This window comes from Clarias gariepinus, chromosome 28, assembly GCF_024256425.1.
Source record: "Clarias gariepinus isolate MV-2021 ecotype Netherlands chromosome 28, CGAR_prim_01v2, whole genome shotgun sequence".
NCBI classification, from domain to species: Eukaryota; Metazoa; Chordata; class Actinopteri; order Siluriformes; family Clariidae; genus Clarias; species Clarias gariepinus.
Genome location: NC_071127.1, coordinates 6895513 through 6915389, shown reverse-complemented (window position 1 = coordinate 6915389; position 19877 = coordinate 6895513). Strand labels below are relative to the sequence as shown.

The following is a 19877-nucleotide window of genomic DNA, read 5'->3' as shown; positions in this document are numbered from 1 at the left end:
AAATCATTTTAAACCTTGGAAACATTTTAAGGAAATTTATATAAGTATCTCCGTAAACCCTATAGACCCAGTCAAGTCATCTAATAAAAGGAGATTTACGGGGGTAATATTTAAAAAAAAAAAAAAAAAAAAGTATAAAAAAGAATGGAGCAGAGGGTGTATGCAGTGTGAGAGAGACCTCTAAGGGCTAGGAGTAAAAACTGTCTCAATTCTGCTCTTAAAAGAAATCACAGTTCACATTTCATTGCATCAGCAATTCTTCCCAACACAATCTGCATTTCCCGAGTAAGAGCAACTGCGCCTAAATAGCAGCGTCTTTCTCAGCAGGGCTCGATTTTGCAACAGGTGAATGCCTTTTCCATGTACGTGTGCCTCTATCCTCTGTCTTATATTACTGTAGATCTCCGGCTCTAATGATGCCAAGCGCTGCTGCATGCCAAGCTACCAGATCACATATTCGTATCTCATCGACACACACACACACACACACACACACACACAACTCCAGAGCATTAAATCATAGGCAACCTTGATGAAGTCATCATTTAGGGACATCTATCTGTGAATCTGCACTAAACATAAAGGCATGAAATATCTTAAAGTTACAAGCAGGGAGAAACAGACGGTGAGATTACATGAGACATCTTATGCATGTGAGACCTTTAAAAGAAGGTCATGCACCAACGGGCACTTCAGGACTCCATTTCAGATGACTTTCACTGTGGTTTGGACAAGAGAGTTGTGTTTAAGGCAAATTAAGTTCATGCAACGTGATAACCATTAGAATATCGCAAAGGACATAGCAACAAGGAAGTGACATCATGTCTTAAAGATATTAAGAAGCTCTGAGGAATTAAGATACACATTTAACCCTAGTCTGCAAAATAAACCATGTTTTTTTATTTCTCCTTTTGATTTACTAGAAAATGATTCAAAAATCATTTAATTTTTTTTTATGTCTAGAAATACAAACGGCAACAAAAATCTCTGATGATATAATTCTAACAAATAGCCAGTCTTGAGTGAACAAACGACCAATAATGTTTGCATCGATCTAAGCAGAAACATAATGAAGTTTCAACAATTTCTACAGTTTCATGATCCATGAGTTCATCTATTTCCTTCTAAACAGGATGGTGTTGTGTTGAAGTGCTTGACTACACTTGACTAGCACAAAATGCAGTAGCATTCAAGACACAAACGACAGAACCTTAGCGAGCTAGCTAAATATGGAAAGCAGCAAACAGTTTTATGAGAGAATGAATACAGTGTATAAATACAGAATCAGGTTCTTGCTCAGTCCAAGAAAACAACACACTCCCTTCAACACAGCCCCAAGCTGATAGAGCAGATCTGACGTCCAGCTGTCACTCAGCTGTGACCTTGTTCAAATTCCTCTCTCTTGTCATCACAGATGACTAACAGACACATTTTTTTCCACCAAGTCAGAATTGGGGATAAAGTGCAAAAAAGTCATACACCCAAAAAACACATGTTTGCTGTGAGTGAGCTGCCAGGGTAGAGCAAGGCCTGCCTCTGGGGGTGGGGCTTATATGGGTTTAGGGGGCATTTAATTGGATGATCGTGAACACTCGCACAAAAATTAATAACCAAAAAATCTTGACCCCATCCTTATTTCTTTATATTTTTCTTCCAAAGAGCCAGACTTTTTATTTTCTCTCTTAATGTTGAATCTACAGTAGTCTTGAGGAATGGTTCTCCAGGCTTCCTGAGCTCCTTACTGGCTCTCATTATTGCCTGTACCTGATCAGCTTTAGAGGAATGTTTTTGTTTAAGCCACACCATGATCTATGAATCACTCAAGCATAAAAACGCATCTAACTTAAGGCATAAAGCAATGAAAAACAGGTGCAGGAGATGACAGATGATCAGGCCGGTGATTAGTACATAGTGTTATATATTAGCATATTAGTATACTTGTGATGCTAAGTGTTGAGCGCTTGGAACAGATGAGAGGGGAAATGAGGTCGCTGTGGAGGTTGTTACATAAACAACCAATTATTAAATTGTATCTTTAGGCAGTTTGTAGTTTTCAGCCTGTTGCAGTAAAAATGTTTGTTCTTGCCTTTTCATTAATCCACATGATTTAATTTAATGAGAGGAGCTCAAGACTTTTGCACAGTGCTGTTTATGTAGAACGTTTTTCCTGATATACTATAGTTTTATATCACTGTTCATCAGGTACTCTATAAAACTTTATAAAATGTTCATTATCAGTTCATGTTAGATGTAATTTAAGTTTAACACTAGTAAAGTTAAGACAGCATGAAAGCAGAGTAAGTAGGTGTTAATTCAACACAAACACTAAGCACTGCAACAGTTCATGTAATACTGTAGGTGTTAATTTAACAGGACAGCTCGTGTTGACTCAACACAATACCACTTTATTCTGCTCAAAAGCTATAGTGTAGATTTAAGGAAATTATCAGTTATTAATTGAAGGATAAAAAGTAAAATTATTTAGTTACATTTGCATCTTTTACCTGGAAATGTGGAAATAGTGTAACTTTCATTTTCAGGGTATGTTGTTGGACGTTAAGAAACACGGTTCTACCTTTAAGTCATTGTCAATGTACAACTTTTTGGGTACTAGTGTTTTAACAGTCATAAAATGCGGTGAGGTGGAGCCAGGCGGTAACGAAAATCACAACCTTGAAAACTACGTTTATTGATGCTTTATAGCTATTATTGGAAAGAAAGAAGGTTTAAAATTCTAGTACTAGAATTTTTATAGTCATAATTTAGATGGACTCGTCCATGGTTCTCAACATGGGGTCCGAAAATCCCCAGGGGTCCGTGAGGTGGAGCCAGGCGGTGGTGAAAAAACTCAAGCTGTTTTTATAATAGTTATTTTTAATGACGCTTAATAGCTATTATCGTTAAGGAAGAATGACAGATAGATCAAACAAATATTTAAAATATCTTTGTAAGCACTGAATAAAAAATGAATTAGTGAGGTTAGAAATTATTTGAGTACAACTGTTTGTGTACTACGGTTTTTAAAATGCTTATTTTACAGCATTGTATGACAGTTTTATCATAATTTAGATCACATGGGGTCTGAAAATTACTGGAGCCAGGCGGTGATGAAAATCACAAGCCATGTTTATTGACGCTTTATAGCTATTATTGGTAAGTGAGTGAGTAAGTAAGTGAGTGAATGAGTGAGTAAGAAAGGAAGGAACGAAGAAAGGAAGGAACTAGTAAAGTAAGTGAGAAAGAAAGACAAAAAGAAAGTAAGTAAGATCAAACAGTTTTACAGCACTAGAATTTTTATAGTCATAGTTTAGACGGATCTGAATGTGGGGTCCAAAAATCCCCAGGGGTCTGTGAGGTGGCGCCAGACGGTGGTGAAAATCACAACCTGTTTTTATGATAGCTATATTTATTGACACCTATTATCGGTCAAAAAGAAAAAAAGGAGAAAGAATTCATTTTTAAAAACCCTCAAAATATCTTTGTAAGCATTTTATTAATATTTTCAGCAGTTGGTGTGTTTATAAATTTTAGTATCATATTAAAATAATCTGCACTGAATGGGACTGTTATTATTATTATTATTATTATTATTATTTTAATCAGTAAAAATGTGTTAATAGAACCCCTTATGCACCTTCTCAGGTAAATGATGCACAATAATCGTACAAACTGTAAATAGTACCCTCTTCTGCCTTTTTTCCCCCCTGGAAGTGTGGGCTATTAATAAAGCTCTTGGCTATTAATCTATGAATCATGCCAGTCCTAATATCTCTACTAACTCTCAGTGCAGAATGAGTCATTAAGGAGATGAAGGGTGCCAATACTTTTAGTTGCCTCGGATCTAAAGGGTGTAGTGTGCAATTTGGTGATAAAATGGTCTAAAGGGGTTATTTATTACAGAGTCTCACACACACACACACACACACACAGCTCCATGCTGAACCCCAGAGCCTTTACCTTGTCTGTTAAATCCTCACTCTGGCTTCTTCACTCTCCGTGTGTGTGTGTGTGTGTGTGTGTGTGTACACTCTCTCCGCGTCTACAGCGAGTGCGCGCACCACTGCTCCACACACACACACACACACACACACACAGACGAAATCTGAGAGTTTACTTCAGGTACCATCACCATCTCATATGAGCCGCGCGCGCTCACGGGCGCACCCGCGCGCGCACGCGCGCACACACACACACACTCACACACACACAGGAAGGTTGGAGTGCTGTTAGGACAACTTTATCCAGGGTTCATTCGGGATACCATTCAGGGATAATACACACACACACACACACACACACGTGCTCCACCCTGCTTTCAGCAAGCGTCAGCAATCACACACACACACACACACACACACACACAGCCATGCGTAATGGATGTCAACATTGTGGCACGCGGTTTAAAAGGAGCCCTCAGACTCTAGCCTTTGATGTTGAATTCTGGATTCTGATTGGTCAAAAGTTGTTGATTCTATTTGATCCATAACAGCAGGTACAAGAAAAAATCATAGGTTTAGCTGAAGAAGTTTGGAGAAATAAATTTTACCAGGGGAAAGCTAAAAATAAGCTGATCAGGGTTTTTTTTTTTTTTATTATTATTATTATTATTATTATTTCAGATTAAAGCCCACGTACTGTACATGTCTGCCTGCAACAAAGATGAACCTCTTATTATTTTTCACAAAAGAAATTCACAAAATTTTGTTTGGTTTTGACAACATTATATGGTTTTGAGAAATTGTACAAAGGGTATCTAGTTTATGGAAAGATTTTGTATCTACTGTCATTTCATTTTATTATAATCAATGGGAAATGGAGGATATACAGTATTATAGTATTTATATATACAGTAGGAAAATTTGTGTTCACACCTTGTTTACACTAAGTTGTATTTCATTCGTCGTCAGCCAGTTACACTCCCTGTTCGGTAATCGGAGAGTAGATCACAGATAAGGAATCATGAAAAGTAGATCGGATAAAGATGAAGTTTTGTCTTAAAATGACTCTAACGAGTTAAAATTCACTTATACCACTTCAGGATGTGTTACTTCAGTGGTGAGCATATGAACTAATTCCAGTAAAATATTCAGTTTATCTTTTCTAATTAATATCTATTGGTGCAGGTGTTTGTTAACATTGAGACAGTAGCGCATTAGTATCTTATTTTAAAGTAGATTAATAAATCCGGCACATAACTGTTCATTACATCGCTTTTACTCCATATTTTGATCAAGTTTCATTAAATTCTGTCCAGCAATCGATTTGATGCGTGCCCACAGTTTGATGCATGTGCAGTACGCTGTCCAAACATGTGGTTTATAATCTGGGACATAACTAACCTCACTTCGACTCAAAACTTTTATTTAAATAATGGTGCAGGATTAATGTCATCCAAGTACCTAAGTAAAAGTTTCATTAAATTCAATTAAAATCTGGCAGGACAGACATGCAGTCTCATTTCGTGAGACTGCTTCAGGTCCTCCAATGTATGGAATGTACAGTAAATATATTATTAAAGGGGGGGGGGCGGGGTTATGACCAATGTACAAACAAAACCTGTATTTTAGTTATATAGATTACCGCACTACTTCTAATAGGATGTTGTTACTATAGTGACACACTCTTACCCAGGGACCTGTATGGTAGATGATCTACATACTGCAGCTTTAAAAATATATATATATATATAATCTTTTAACAGACAAACAGAAAATGTTTGTTTTCTGGCCATGGTTTCGTGTTGAGGTGACAAGCTGATTTTTTTACTCCAAAACAAGAAGCTGGTGAGTGAACAGCTGTTCAGTAACTGCTATCATATGAGTGAGTGAGACAGGAACTAAATCTTTGCAAAAAGTAACTATCGATGTATAAAAAGGGCCATGGTGTTGTTTAAATGGTTTATTATGGTAATTTCCTATATGGGGGTCTATATTTCCTATTATAATTGCCTGAACGCTAAAATCAGGGATTTCAATGCTGCCATCATCCCAATCCTGCTCTATGCTCCTGGGACCTGAAGCCTACTGGTGAGGGACCTCCGGACCTTGGAATCATTCTATGTGGGATTCTGGGCCTCACACTTTTTGACCACTGGCGCAACAGGCCCTTAGACAGAGATTGATTGATTGATTGATTACAGCTGCACAAAATCGACCACAATGACAACCTATAAGTTGCTTTGATATAAGAGGAATAAAACACTCCATACTGTTTTTTTTTTTTTGTAAAAGAATCAACTTCTTATCGTAGCTTGAGTCCAAGTGTTTCATGTTGTTCTCTAGGTGTCTTCAGACATGAGGTTGCAGTATCATGTACTCTGTGTATATATTTTGTGTGTGTGTGTGTGTGTCAGTTGTCACATACCAGGCAATTCCCTGTTTGGGAGGTGATTCTGCTTGCACTCGCACAGACATGGCGCCTAGTTATGACTTCTATTGCAGGATCATCAGTACACATCCCAGCGTGTTAAAATGTGTGTTAATTTACATGGCTTGGCAGCTTACAGCTGATCCAGCACACAGGGACATGACAGAAGTGGAATGTAGAATTTGAGCAAACGATGCATGTGTTCAGAATGTGTGCAGGTTTTGGACTGCAATGATTCCTAGACCTTTAATGTACACTTGAAAAAAAAAGTGATGTCTTTAATGCTGTGAATATATGGCTGCTTTATCTATTGATTGTTTTGATGACATATGTTTTAATAGAAAAATAAAATAAAAATAAACTAAATGTCTATATCAAAACAGCTTGTTGTGTTATAAACTGCAAAATGTACAGTAAAAGCCTTTTTTAAAAAAATTTTGAGTTAAAGTTAGAACCTTTTTCTTGGACTTTTATAAAGCACTGACACCAGAGACTTATTGCTTAAATGTTAAATTAATGTCTCTTTAAAGTAAACTTCATGTCAGTGATTTAAAAAAAATTTTTTTTAATTGTCTTGCAAAGTGTTTATCATAGAAACTAGTATACTTGTATCTACTATAAAAAATGATAACATCTAAACAACAGCATTAATATAAACTTGTCATTTTAAGGTGCACTAAAGTCAAAACTGCTGTCATGAAAAAGTAATTGTCACGATCAGAATATTTAGATTGCTATGACTAAACTAAATTAGAAAACGCTGCTCTAAAAGTTTGGTTATTCATTCCTCAGCCTCTTCACACACCCATCTTCATAATGATCTGTTTGACATGAGGCTGTCCATGTGCATGAGTCTATCCTGTTTAAACCCTAATCACAATTATGTGTATTAAACTGATCACAGGTCAGTGTAATGTCCTTAATTCCAATGCTGCCACATGGACCACGGATCACGCTCCATCCCTTCTTTCCCCCTGCTTGACTGGTCTGAAACTAACAAACTAATTCTAAATAATGATTTTTTTTTTTTTTTTTTTTTGGTGAATATGATATAATGCTGAATGGAGAATGCAGTGCAAATTAGCGTGCCTGTATTTGACCATCTAAGGGGAAAAACAGGATGTGTAATGAATAGAGTGCTTTCATGTACAAGTGGATGTCTGCCAATTATAGCCTGTATGCTCATGCACTGAATGTGTTCTCTCAGACATTTCTAGATGAAAAAAAAATCTGATTCCCACTGACCACCCAATCTGAACTATGTAGCTTTGTAATGTGACAAATGTCACAAATGAAACGATGTTTTATATTGTGATCATTTGATAAAGTGGCCTATTTTCCATTTATGCCACAGCACTGTTGACTGATCAGATGAAGATTGATTTATTTTCTATATTTCTATATTATGTCATATTATGTCATTTCTGTAGGAAAAACTCATTTGCAGTGACCTGCGTGAGTATACAGTAACAGTGTCCTAGTGGTTAGCACTGTCATCTCACACCTCCAGGTTGGATTCCCTCCTTGAGTCTGTGTGCATGGAGTTTGCATGTTCTCCCCGCGCTTGGTGGGTTTCCTCCATTTATTCTGTCCAAAGACATGCAGGTTAGGCTAAATGGCCATAATGCGTGAATACGTGTGTGAATCCTACACGTGGGAATAAACACACTGGTAATTGGCCTCTTTACTTCCTAGTTGGACTACAGAGGTTCCTAGACGAATGAATGGAATTTCTGTTATTCAAAATATCCCATCAAACATAATCCATGTTCAGCCTTCAACTTTGAGCAAGTTCAGATTTTACATAAATAAAGCGTACTTAAATTCCTCTTTAACTTAACGTAGTCACATTTAGTGTCTAAATCTTGTTTTAGTTGTAAACTGGTGATAAAAAGCTACAGCATTTAACAACTAATGGACATTCATAGCTTCTAGTTTAGCAGTGGGCTGCACAGTGGCGCACAGTTGCCTTGCATCTCCAGAACATGGAGTTTGCATGTTCTCCTCCTCTTCTTGCATGTTCTCCTCCTCTTCTTGCATGTTCTCCCCATTGCCTGTAGTTTTTGAATGAGTGTGCGTGTCCTGCAATGGAACGGTACCCCCTGTCCAGGGAGTAACCTGCCTCATGCCCTAAGTCTCCTGGGGTAGGATCCAGGCCCCCCGCGACCCTGTATACAGTAAATACAATGAGTGAGTAAGAGTGAGTACGTTTGGCAGAGTGAATGTCTTCATGTCTAAATCATCTCACACTTGTTTCTCAGACATGAAGCCTAATATTACTCAGCGGTATTCGTGGTATTGGGAGTGTGAAATGTTAAGCTGTTCAACAAAAATGTTCACAGCTCCACCTGCTCCAAACACACCTGTCAACCAGGGCAACTTTCTCAGTGTTACGTGGTTATTTCAGCTTGTGTGTATGACAGGAGAGCCACCTGCTGGTCCCTGTGTATAGTGCATCACAATAACATGTCGTGTTCCTTTGTATGTTTGTGTGATTTTCATAAGACAGAATTGAAGTGGATTTTTTTTAATTGTCTGACAATGCTCATAACTACTGTATACCAAATTGTTACGTCATCTCCTGTAGATGTAATCTATTGAGTATTTAAAAAATGACAAAAAGTTCACCACTATAGATGGTATAATCCCATGTCAATAGTTTGTAAAAGAAAATCTAAGTATGGCAATTATAGTCAATGGCAATGCCAGTGAGTTTTTTTTGATAGCTGAAGGAGTTGACTCTTAATAGTGAGCTGAGCCAAATGATCTGACCTGCTGAAAAGATCCAGGTATCTTAGAACTATTTGAAACCCTCAATCATAATTGAATACTTTGCTGCAAAAAAAAATTTTTTTTGGATCAAATTACCATTTTTACAGATCAGAAAGAACATATTTTTACACTGGGGCATTTGGCAGAAGCCCTTATCCAGAGTGACTTACATGTTTTGTTACTTACATTATATATCTGAGCAGTTAAGGGCTTTGCTCAAGGGCCCAACAGTGGCAACTTGGTGGTCATGGGATTTGAACCTAAGACCTTCTAAACCATAGTCCAATGCCTCAACCACCTACTCCTGCTTATTTTTTGTACATGTACTGTAACACCACATATTCGTACATCCATCCATCCATCCATTTATCTATCCATCCATCCATCCAACTTCTGTGGTTCAACTAGGAACCGTGAAGGCCAATGGTAACCATTGTATTTATTCCTATTTTAGGACATTCACACACACACTCACACACTACGAGCAATTTGTAAACACCAATTAGCCTAATCTGCATGTCTTTGGACTGTGAGAGGTAACCAGAGCACCTGGAGGAACCCCCCCTCCCAAAGCACAGGAAGAACATTTAAACTACATGTACACAGACCACGAGATGGGAATCGAACCCAAACCCTGAAGGTGCAGTCAATGAATATATTGAAGAGATGAGTAGTTCCATCTGGCCAGTGACAGCATTCCTCAAGAGCCAGATCGACAGTTCCCAACATGATAATTCTGTTCAGCTGCTGATAGGAGGCATACACAACCATTATGAATGTTTTGGAAAGGTCTGTGTATTTGAGGATAGGGATGTGATGAATACCTCCTGGAGCTTTAGGAAAAACTTTGATTCCTGTGTGCCCCCAAGTTGGTGCTTTGCCTTATTTTGGAGAAAGGATTTTAAAAAAAATCCATGATGGAGCTGAATCCATAAAGGAATCATCTGTAAAAAAATTAAAAATAAAACTGCAAAGAGTAGAAACTGCAGCATTAGAAACTTTGCTTTGATCCACCTTTTTATATTTGACAAATACAGTAGCTGGTTATTAAGAACGCAATACTTATAGTGGCCAAAGGAGGTGTTTAAAGTTGCTGTCCACTTTTTGGCATATCTTCATACCAGAATATATGTCGTTCTGAAATCTTGTTTGGTCAATATCTTGGCCAATCAGTGTTGTTCTAATGCTGTAATGACTAGTCATAGTGGATGTCATTACTTAACAGTGATCTGTTTTTATGCAGAGCTGAATCACAAACAAGAAAGCATTCATGGTGTGTGATGTGGGAAGGCGAATATAGTGTACCCGTGTTGAAGTGCTTCCTATAGTCCTGTACTCAGCCATAGCACATAGATGCCCACCAAAATAATGTAGCTCACCAGATTTAGGAGCTTCTGAGCCAGCATTAAACAGGAGTAGAGGATGTGTTTCACATGTGTTTAATGTGTGCAATATTCAAGGACACAGATTTTCATCTAAGCAAATGAATGAGCAGAAATATTGATGCCAAAAATACATAAGAAAAAGAAAATTAATCATTACTCTCATCGTCTATACCACTTTATCCTGTACTCAGGGTTGCGGGGGGCCTGAAGCCTATCTCAGAAGACTTAAGGCATGAGGTGGGGTATACCCTAGACAGGGTGTCAATCCATCGCAGGGCACACACACATACACACACTATGGGCTATTTGGAAACACTAATTAGCGTAATTTGCATGTCTTTGGACTGTGGAAGGAAACTGGAGTACCCGGAGGAAACCCACCAAGCACAGGGAGAACATGCAAACTCAGACTGACATGCACACCGAGACTGAAATTGAACCTGGTCTTGAACCCGTGAGGTGCAAGACGACAGTGCTAACCACTACACTACCGTGCCGCCAGAAAAGAAAATCATACAAATTATTAACTCTCATTGGAAAATGTATATGAAATCCATTAAAAGAAACTGTGTCACATTTGATTCAATTTAAATGCAGAATCTAAGGCAAAATGAACCTTGGTCTGTTGGAAAACATCTTTGAGTTTGTGGTATTCACGGGGGAACTCTGTGACACATTTCGGGTACTCAGTTGTGGCTGAAGGAAGCATGAGAAGTGGTGTGAGGATCCAGTTTTAACAGCAGTTGGATGGACAGTAAGTTATCTCTTTAAGGGTTGTACGGAAACATCCATGGAGACCCCATGCAGCTGTGATTTTAGTGGCTACATCGACCAACAACGGAAGTGCAGTGTGTTGACCTATAAGAAAGTGGTATTGGTACTGAGTGAAATCATGCCATCCCCAATGGATCCCACATTAACAGTATGAATATGAAGTGTGTGAGGCAGTGGTTGGATAAGAATGCTAAATTATTCTACTGTGGTTTGATCAAATAAGTACACATAGTGGTGGGGTTTGCCACAATAGGAATACAATCTGTCCCTGCAGCGGACTTCTCTATGGACAGCACCATGTGCTGTCTAGTGGCCTATGCTCAAGGCTACTGGTGTGTTCAGTGTTGGCCATGGAGTGGTGGCAATGTTTTAGAGCAGATGAAGGTCTATGAGCAAACTGACTGTCATCTTGTCATTCCGGTACACATCTCCTTAAGTATTTCTGAGTTAAGACCCTGACGAAAGGCAACCTTAAGAGTAGGCTCTGGCACTGATGGTGCAGATTTGCTACTTTTGTATGCAGAGTGTGTATTTAGCTACTTTGTGCTGGCCTTGGAACAGGGTGAGTAACCATTTTATTTCCCCCGTGGTGCAGGGTTGAAAACACATTGGAACAAAGCAGTTAAAGGAAAAAAGTTTTCCTGATGAGGAGACCAATAAGTTTGGCCAGCTTTTGTTGGTTCAATAGTCCCTTGTAACTGGAGAATTTAACAAAGAGGTGGTTCTCCTACATACTAACCTAATTAGCAAATCAATGAACTTGAACCCAAGGGTGCGCATGGCATAGCAGTAGTGGGCAGGGCCTCTAAGATCATGTTGACTTTGCAGTCGAATTCTTCCAGATGTTACCACTGTTTTTATTTTTATAAGGACAATTGGACAAAACAATGCATAAAGTCTAATGTTGTCTATAAATGCCATTCCTTCCTTACTATAATGAGAAAGATACCCTCAGATCCTGTGTAATTCCTCAGTGGTCCATCCGTCCTCTTCTCCTCCATAAGAACAGATCCCAGAACACATTCCTCCTCAAGCTTGTTAGAGAGTTCAGTGGTAGAAACAAGCGACACTGTGGTCTTAAAAAAGAACACTGATGTGAATGGACAGGTCATCTCCCATAGTGTTTGTGAGACCAACACCAAGAATATATATTTTTAATAAATATTCATTTTTAATCACAGAGCAAGAAACAATTCCGAGATTTTTATATCACTTATATTGGATTGTATTCTTGTGTTCAAATTTAATGGAATCACAGGAGACCTTAACATATTTGTGTGGACCGTCGGCATCAAATTCTAAATAGCAAATATTAAAAAATGTCTAACGTTGCAGTTTAAATGAGAAATGATGTAAGACAATATAAATAACAATTTAGTAAGTAAAAACCAAAGATAATTTATTTCACTTGAGTGCATACTGTTACAGAAAAATAATCAATGACAAGATGGATTACTACCCCACAATTTCCAATAACTGCACTTCCTGAAGTGGTTTATTCCTTTCATTCATTAAAAATCTGCCAATGTTACAAAAAATTATGTGTACTTTATAGTTAAATATTGTCAATGTTGCATGCTAGTTCTTTTACGTAAGAACATCTTTAAATTGCATCAGATTCAGACAAGCTTGTCATGTAACTGAGACATTGCACAGTATAAACTCCTCTGTCCTGAAAACCTTTCCAAATTACAGCTTTACCTGTAACAACACACTGACACAGAAAAGTTCTTATTGCAACGTTGAATAAAATATATTTTCACAGAAAATCCAGCTTTGCCATACAAGACCTTGCATTAATAGTTACTAAAAATATATATTATATATTAAGGAAATTTAATTAATACAAACCTGGAATTTTCCTTTGAGCAAATCTAAGTTCAAAACTGCTGTTAATAGAACATTAATCAACACCTACTTGCTAGTAAAGAATTTAAAAGTGATGTCATATTATTTAGTTAAAACCATTTTATTTTATTTCAATATTTTTATTTTTTTTTACGCACGTTTGGACTATATTTTCAACCCATAAACTCTAAACGTTGCCTATCCTCAAACATGACCAGTATCTGCCTATTCCAGTCTTCCTAACTCACCATCTCACCATCCCACAAAATAACTCTAATACCGCCGCCATTAACCCATGGTCCTCATAGTGAGAACAATGTGTGGACATGCTGATACTGTCCTCTGAGTGCGATTATACTGGAGCCTCATCACTCAGTGCTCCAGCCTTGAGACCTTGTATGGTTCATGATGGTGTCTCAGATGTTTGGTCTGTCCCTCCGGTTTAAGCCTGAGGGAACTAGATGGGAGTATAAAACCCACTTGATGGTAGTTCTCTCTGCCTCATTTCACAGCTTCCTTCTAATTCTTTAGTTCTTACTGTTTTTTTTATGGCACCAAAAAAAGTAGAACCCAAGAAGGAGTCAATTAAAGCAGTTATATCTGATCCAAAGATGGCCAGAGAACCTGATTTTGACCCAAAGAGCATTGCAGTGAGTAACTAAAAAATGCTATAAATAATTATTTCACTAATCATGGGTGTTGAAGAATGTTTATGGAAACTAAGTAAAAGAGAAAGAACTTAATTCTATGCCTCTATTGTGTTTTTCCAAAATGAGCTAAAAATAATATTTTCCTTTCTTTTATTTTGTTAACCAGAACAGTCTGGAGTATCAGTAATATTATCAGTGTTTCAGATTTGTTTCTCATTGTATAATGGCACAATAATAGTTCTGATAGAAATTTAATCATGGTCATCAGTGTATGTTTGCTTTCATACCACCATGCTTTTAAATTCTCTAATCACTTTGGTCTGGAAATGTTGAACAATTTTCTAAATAGTTCCAAATAGTTAACATTTTTGGCTGTAATAGGGAAAATATGCTCTGATACATTATTATTTCAATTATCCCTAACACACACACACACAATAATATATAGGCTACATAACAAGGTATTAAACTAATAAAATGCAAGTAAATCAGGTAAAGCCGCACCATTGTTTCAGCCACATCTGGAAATTACTGGTAATTGCTGCTATTTTATCAAGGTTGCATCAAATCACCCTATTGTTAATTCTATTTTTTCTGTAACACTTGAGGATGTGGTAATAAATTTTCATTTATACATTATATATATATATATATCGTATCAATCTTCTGAGGTGGGATTGGGCAGAGGAATTTTGATTCTCATAAAAACATCCGCTTCATCATCAATCCATGGTGCACAAAATATTTTGTAAGATCTTGAGATCTGCTTCCACAGACTAGGAGAAATATACTAACCAAGATTAAAATATATTCATGATCATGTCATGCAGTGCCCCATTGAATTTCACATGTTCCCCATTCCATGTTCATTTCCTTATACACGATTAGTGTTATTTATATTAGAGCTCTGTTGTTGAATGCCAACATGCCTCTAATCCAGGAACAGTTCCAAGGATGCGGCAGAATGATGGTAATTCAGTGTTCCCCCTTGAGTTTAGAAACAGTTGTCTGTTATTCTTAGATCTTGTAATGGGTGGATGGAAATACGGGAATGACCTCGAAAAGGCTGCCTCTTCTTAGGGGTATGGTGAACATCTGTAGCACTGTTGATTAGAGTGTGGAAAGGTGGGTACCATTTGGCACAAACCTGGGTGGTCCTTTCTTTGTTTGAAGCTTATGGGTTACTTAGGGTTCATGTGCCAGTAACAAGATGGTTGTGAATTTAAATGCCAGTGTGGTGAGAAACCCACTTTCGCTCTGCTACAAAAATTAAGCTTTCCTAATAATTAATGTTTGTGGCTTCTTTCTGAATCCTTTTTTTAGGGAAAACATTCTGGTATAGTCTTTAACCCTACATTGACTTAAGACTTAAGGTGTACTTCAGTAAAAAAGCTGACAAAATAAAAGTAGTTCTGATAAATGTGTCTGCCATTAAAAATTAAAAGTCTATTGTCACCAAGATAAGCGTCATTCCAACATTAAAATCCTGGATGATGGTAACTTCTGCTGCCACTTGGTAAAAAAAAAAAAAAAAAAGAGGTTCTATACTTACTGGCAATTGCTAAGAAACAGCATACAAATAAAATTGAGTTGAATTGAACTTTGGTCAGGGTCACCAGTCAATTGCACCATGCACACACATATTTGCCGCTGGAATAATTTAACTGTATATTTTTGAAAGAAGTCACATGTCAAACAAACCTATAGACAGGATCTATCCAGTTCTATCAACAGCACAATGACCAAATAATCCACAGGGGGGCACAGAAGAGAAAAACCAACAGTAGCCTACAGTATTGTATGTGGTGTGGTGTGATATGGTGTAGAGTGGCTTTATAAGTGACATATCAGTTTTTGTTGCCTTTCTTCTTAGATTGAGTTCACCGCTGATCAGATTGAAGGTAAGGTCATTTATTTATGTATTTGTGGTTCAACATGCTAAAATAATATATTTTAAGCTTTTGACCAAAACATCTGTGATTTCATTAGATTTAAAGCAGAATATTTGATACAAGTATTGTATTATTGTTAACAGTAAAGACTTTTTATTATTAAAGATTATTAAAGATTTACAAAAAAATATATTTATTGACTTTCTCTGATGATGTCCACATTTTCTTAAAAAATAAAAACCAATATATTGCTGTAATGATATTTCATCATGTCATTCTGTCCTAATGAGAACATCATAAAAAGTACCATTTGGTTGACCTCATATGGTCCAATATGGATGTCAAAAAATGTCCTTTTATACTTTCTGTAACTTTTTATTATGGGTTTATTCTCTGTCGTAACAGAGTTTAAAGAGGCCTTCATGCTGTTTGATAGAACACCAAATGGAGACATGAAAATCTCTTATGCTCAATGTGGAGATGTGATGAGAGCTTTGGGCCAAAACCCTACCAACGCTGAGGTCATGAGGGTGCTGGGCAAACCCAAACCTGAAGGTCAGAGGTTCAAAGCCCCTGCAATAGCACTGGTTTTGTTTATGTTGCTATTCTTTTATCTAGATAATGATTCAATTGCCTGTTTAATGCAGCAGTTCATGATTGTCATCTGATCTTTTTCAGAACTGAACACCAAGCTCATGGATTTTGAGACCTTCCTGCCCATGTTTCAGCATGTGTCCAAGTCAAAGGACCGTGGCACGTTTGAGGACTTTGTGGAAGGGCTGCGGGTTTTTGACAAAGAAGGAAATGGCACCATAATGGGAGCAGAGCTTCGCCATGTTCTACAAACATTAGGTAAATAAATTACAATTACATTTACAAATTCTTTTGGCTGATGCTCTTATTCTGTATTCTTGCTTGTTTTCCTTTTAATACGGATTGGTATCATTCCTATGTCCCTACAATAGCTTGATATTGTACCAAAAATAGATATTAATATAAGCATTATCACGAGTTTTTACCATTATTTTGAATGACAGACATCCTTTACTTGGGACAACCATATGCTGATTTATTAAAAAGTTTGTAGTTGGTGTGAATGCTATGATGAAGTGAAATATCCTAACTGAGTCCTGGCTAAATCCTGTAGGCGAGAAAATGACAGAAAAGGAGGTTGAACAAGTGTTGGCAGGACAAGAGGACGCTAATGGCTGCATCAATTATGAAGGTACCATCAGCATTTTAATCATATCCTGTCCCATAAACTTATAAGAAAACTACAGCTTTAACACTGACGCTAAAAACTTTTTCTTAACAAAACTTCATCTGGTAGATGATTATATGTTTTTTTTTTTCTTTTATACTATATACTGGGTGTTTGGTCAAAATACATTCAGACTTGATTTAAAATCCCTCTCTATTTCTTTTCTTATAGCGTTTGTTAAATACATCATGTCAGGATAAATTGAATATCAGAGGTGAGCCATTGGAGTTACAGTGCCTTTGCATTGATTGTGTAAAAAACAGTGGCGCATGTATCTAATAAAAATAAAGAAATCTTAAACAGTTTTGTTTCTCTTTCAGGATTTATCAGTCTCTGCGGTGTCTAGACCCCACAAAAATATTGGAGAACAAATCTATCCATACAATATATTTTTGCCACACCATTTTTTTAAAACTATTTATGTTATGTTCCTGATGTCTTAAATAAATGATTCACAAAAAAATTATAATGTATTCTGTGTATGTTTGCTTCACAGTTTATATGTTTAAAAATATTGTCAGTCTCTGTCCTGCCACCTCCTTCACAGGCCAGAATTAAAACTACAATCTATATTTTAATAACTCTACGTTGAGGCGGCATGGTGGCGTAGCACTAACAGGGGTTAGCACTTCGGCCTCGCACCTTCGGGGTCTGTGTGCGTGGGGTAGGCAAATTCTCCCCATGCTTGGTGGCTTTTCCTTTTAAAGATATGAAAATGTTCCCATATTGACTGTAGTGTATGTATGTGTGTGTGTGTGTGTGTGTGTGTGTGTGCGCCCTGTGATGGATTGACACTACATCCAGGGTGTACCCTGCCTCGTGCCCAAAGTCCCATGGGATTGGCTTCAGGCCCCTGTAACACTGTAAAGAAAAGTGGTGTATAAGATGAATGAATGAATGAATGAATGAATGAATGAATTCTTTGTTAAGCCCTTTAATCTTTACTGTAAAAAAGATACAAAAGAACAGTTTTATTTGACACAATAACAAGAACAACACACATTTCTATGAACTATGAATTAACAGAAGATGAGGACTTAGGATGAATTTTGGAGAGAGACACACTTACAAGAGATAATTTTAGTTAGCTCTTTATTAAATATAGCTTAGCTCCTTAGCCTTTTAAATTCAAGTGGCGGAGATCTGTGCTGGCAACACAGCTTAGGCTGATGACGATTTAAAAAAAAACAAAACTCTATATATGTAAATCTTTCTGTATATATAAATAATATATTTACAATATAAAAATCTCTATATACTGTATGTGTGTGTGCGTGTGTGTGTTTGTGTGTGTTTTGCTTAGTCATGTTTGTATGACTCAGTTGGTTGAATTAAATAAAATTCTGTTCATCATATTGATTAGGTTGTGCTAAAAAATATAAATACACTCTACAGTATACTGTACAATTCTGAGCCCTATATATGTAAAATTAAAAAAGCAAAACAAATAATGGCTAAAATGCTCTGAGTTTTAATCTGTCTACTAGAGCAATGCTATAGAATAGAACTGGGTGAACATGTACTCAGTCTCTTTAGCGCCCCCTTCTAGACTTAAGGCCAATGAATGAACTGCATTCTATTGTAACACAGTCTGTATAGCGCCCACTAGATTTCTCAGCTCAGAGGAAAACCTGCACTGTTATAATTCAGACTTTTTAGCGCCCCCTTGATTCCTAAGGCCAAATTCAGAACTGCAACTCTGTTGCATATAATTTGGACTCTTTAGCGCCCCCCCCCCTTCAGGCCAAAAGAGGAAGTGCATTTCAGTTGCTTAATGCACACTGCTGCAGTTGGATGGACAATAACCGTGTGTGTGTGTGTGTGTGTCGCGAAGGTTGGATCAACATCTTTTAAATCATGCGACACTGTAAAGATTTAAGTATTGGCATCTACAAGTGACAAAAAACACTGACTCAGATGATTTGCTGTGAGTGTGGAATGATTTGCATTGCTGTGTGTGTGTGTGTGTGTGTGTGAGAGAGAGAGAAAGATAGGGAAAAAGAAAGAGAGAGCGGGGCGGGGGTAGAGGATGGGCTGGTTCTGGCAACTTCTCTAAATGTTGAGCCATCAGCTAAGCTAGATGGTTTATAAAAAGGTATGATAGAGATTTACCTATTTATGTTTAAAATATAATAAAATAAAAATTAGTAGTTTGCATACGTTTTCATTTTTAAAAAATCCCAAATTTGTTAAAGAAAAGCCTGCAGGTGCATGATGACATAAGCAAGAAGAATAAGAAGAGCATTATTATTATTATTATTATTATTATTATTATTTTAAATGCACAAGACGTTTTATTTTTATTTCCAGCTTTTGTTTCACGCCGAGTCTCCTGGTTAAGAGAAATAAAAGAGCAGTATCTCAAACGCAGTTCCTGGTGAACCATAGTGCTCACTTCAGCGCTTCTAGAACACCATGACGTCACTCCCTATGCAGTGCGCCTAATCAGTGCACGTGGACAAGTTTGGGCGCGAGCCGCGCTCTCTCGCTCTCTCTCTCTCTCGCGCTCTCGGTATAACGGGGCTGTCGGTGGTGCTGATGCTGCGGCTGCCGGTTGTTGTAATGCTGAAACGTTAACGCTAAGTTTTATCGTCATCGAGAAGTCTGTGAGCGATCGCTTTGCGTTTATTCTTCTTATCAGGTTAGTGTCTGACATTCTTCATATTTTTTAGCGTTGAAAAAAAAAACAAATCCAGGAAATGTCATTATAGATTAGATCACCCTGAGCAGGTGTAACCTGCCCTGTCACTTTCATATATATTTATATATATATTATTTTCCACGTCTTAATTACTGATAAAATATCAATTTTAAAGATATTAATGATAAAAAAAACATCTTTAGCTCAATTTAAACGTTAACGGTTATTGCACGCGCTGTGCTTTGTGCTTGCTGGGTTAGCTTTAAAGCTAAACAAACATTTTTATTT

At 37.2% G+C, this 19877-nt stretch overlaps 2 protein-coding genes across 7 annotated transcripts in view; both read left to right on the top strand.

Moving 5' to 3' along the window:
- Positions 1-13663: 13663 nt before the first annotated feature.
- Positions 13664-17385, top strand: myl4 (myosin, light chain 4, alkali; atrial, embryonic). The gene is made up of 7 exons (XM_053490489.1): positions 13664-13795; positions 15669-15696; positions 16093-16242; positions 16366-16539; positions 16835-16912; positions 17120-17162; positions 17269-17385. Exons 1-6 carry the CDS (start codon positions 13694-13696, stop codon positions 17146-17148), a joined length of 561 nt encoding a protein of 186 aa, XP_053346464.1. The 5' UTR covers positions 13664-13693; the 3' UTR covers positions 17149-17162; positions 17269-17385.
- Positions 17386-19440: 2055 nt separating this feature from the next.
- maptb (microtubule-associated protein tau b) overlaps positions 19441-19877 on the top strand; it is a 44045-nt gene continuing 43608 nt past the window's right edge. For all 6 annotated transcript variants that reach the window (XM_053490487.1, XM_053490483.1, XM_053490488.1 and 3 more), the window contains exon 1: positions 19441-19589. The gene's annotated coding sequence lies outside the window, so the exon portion shown is untranslated. The remainder of the gene's footprint in view (positions 19590-19877) is intronic.

What these genes read in the sequence shown, in the direction of transcription:
- myl4 (XM_053490489.1), top strand. Translation starts at nt 13,694, where the DNA reads ATGGCACCAAAAAAAGTAGAACCCAAGAAGGAGTCAATTAAAGCAGTT. An exon ending in CACCGCTGATCAGATTGAAG is followed by an intron (nt 15,697 to 16,092) that starts GTAAGGTCATTT and finishes CTGTCGTAACAG; the next exon opens with AGTTTAAAGAGGCCTTCATG. An exon ending in CCATGTTCTACAAACATTAG is followed by an intron (nt 16,540 to 16,834) that starts GTAAATAAATTA and finishes TAAATCCTGTAG; the next exon opens with GCGAGAAAATGACAGAAAAG.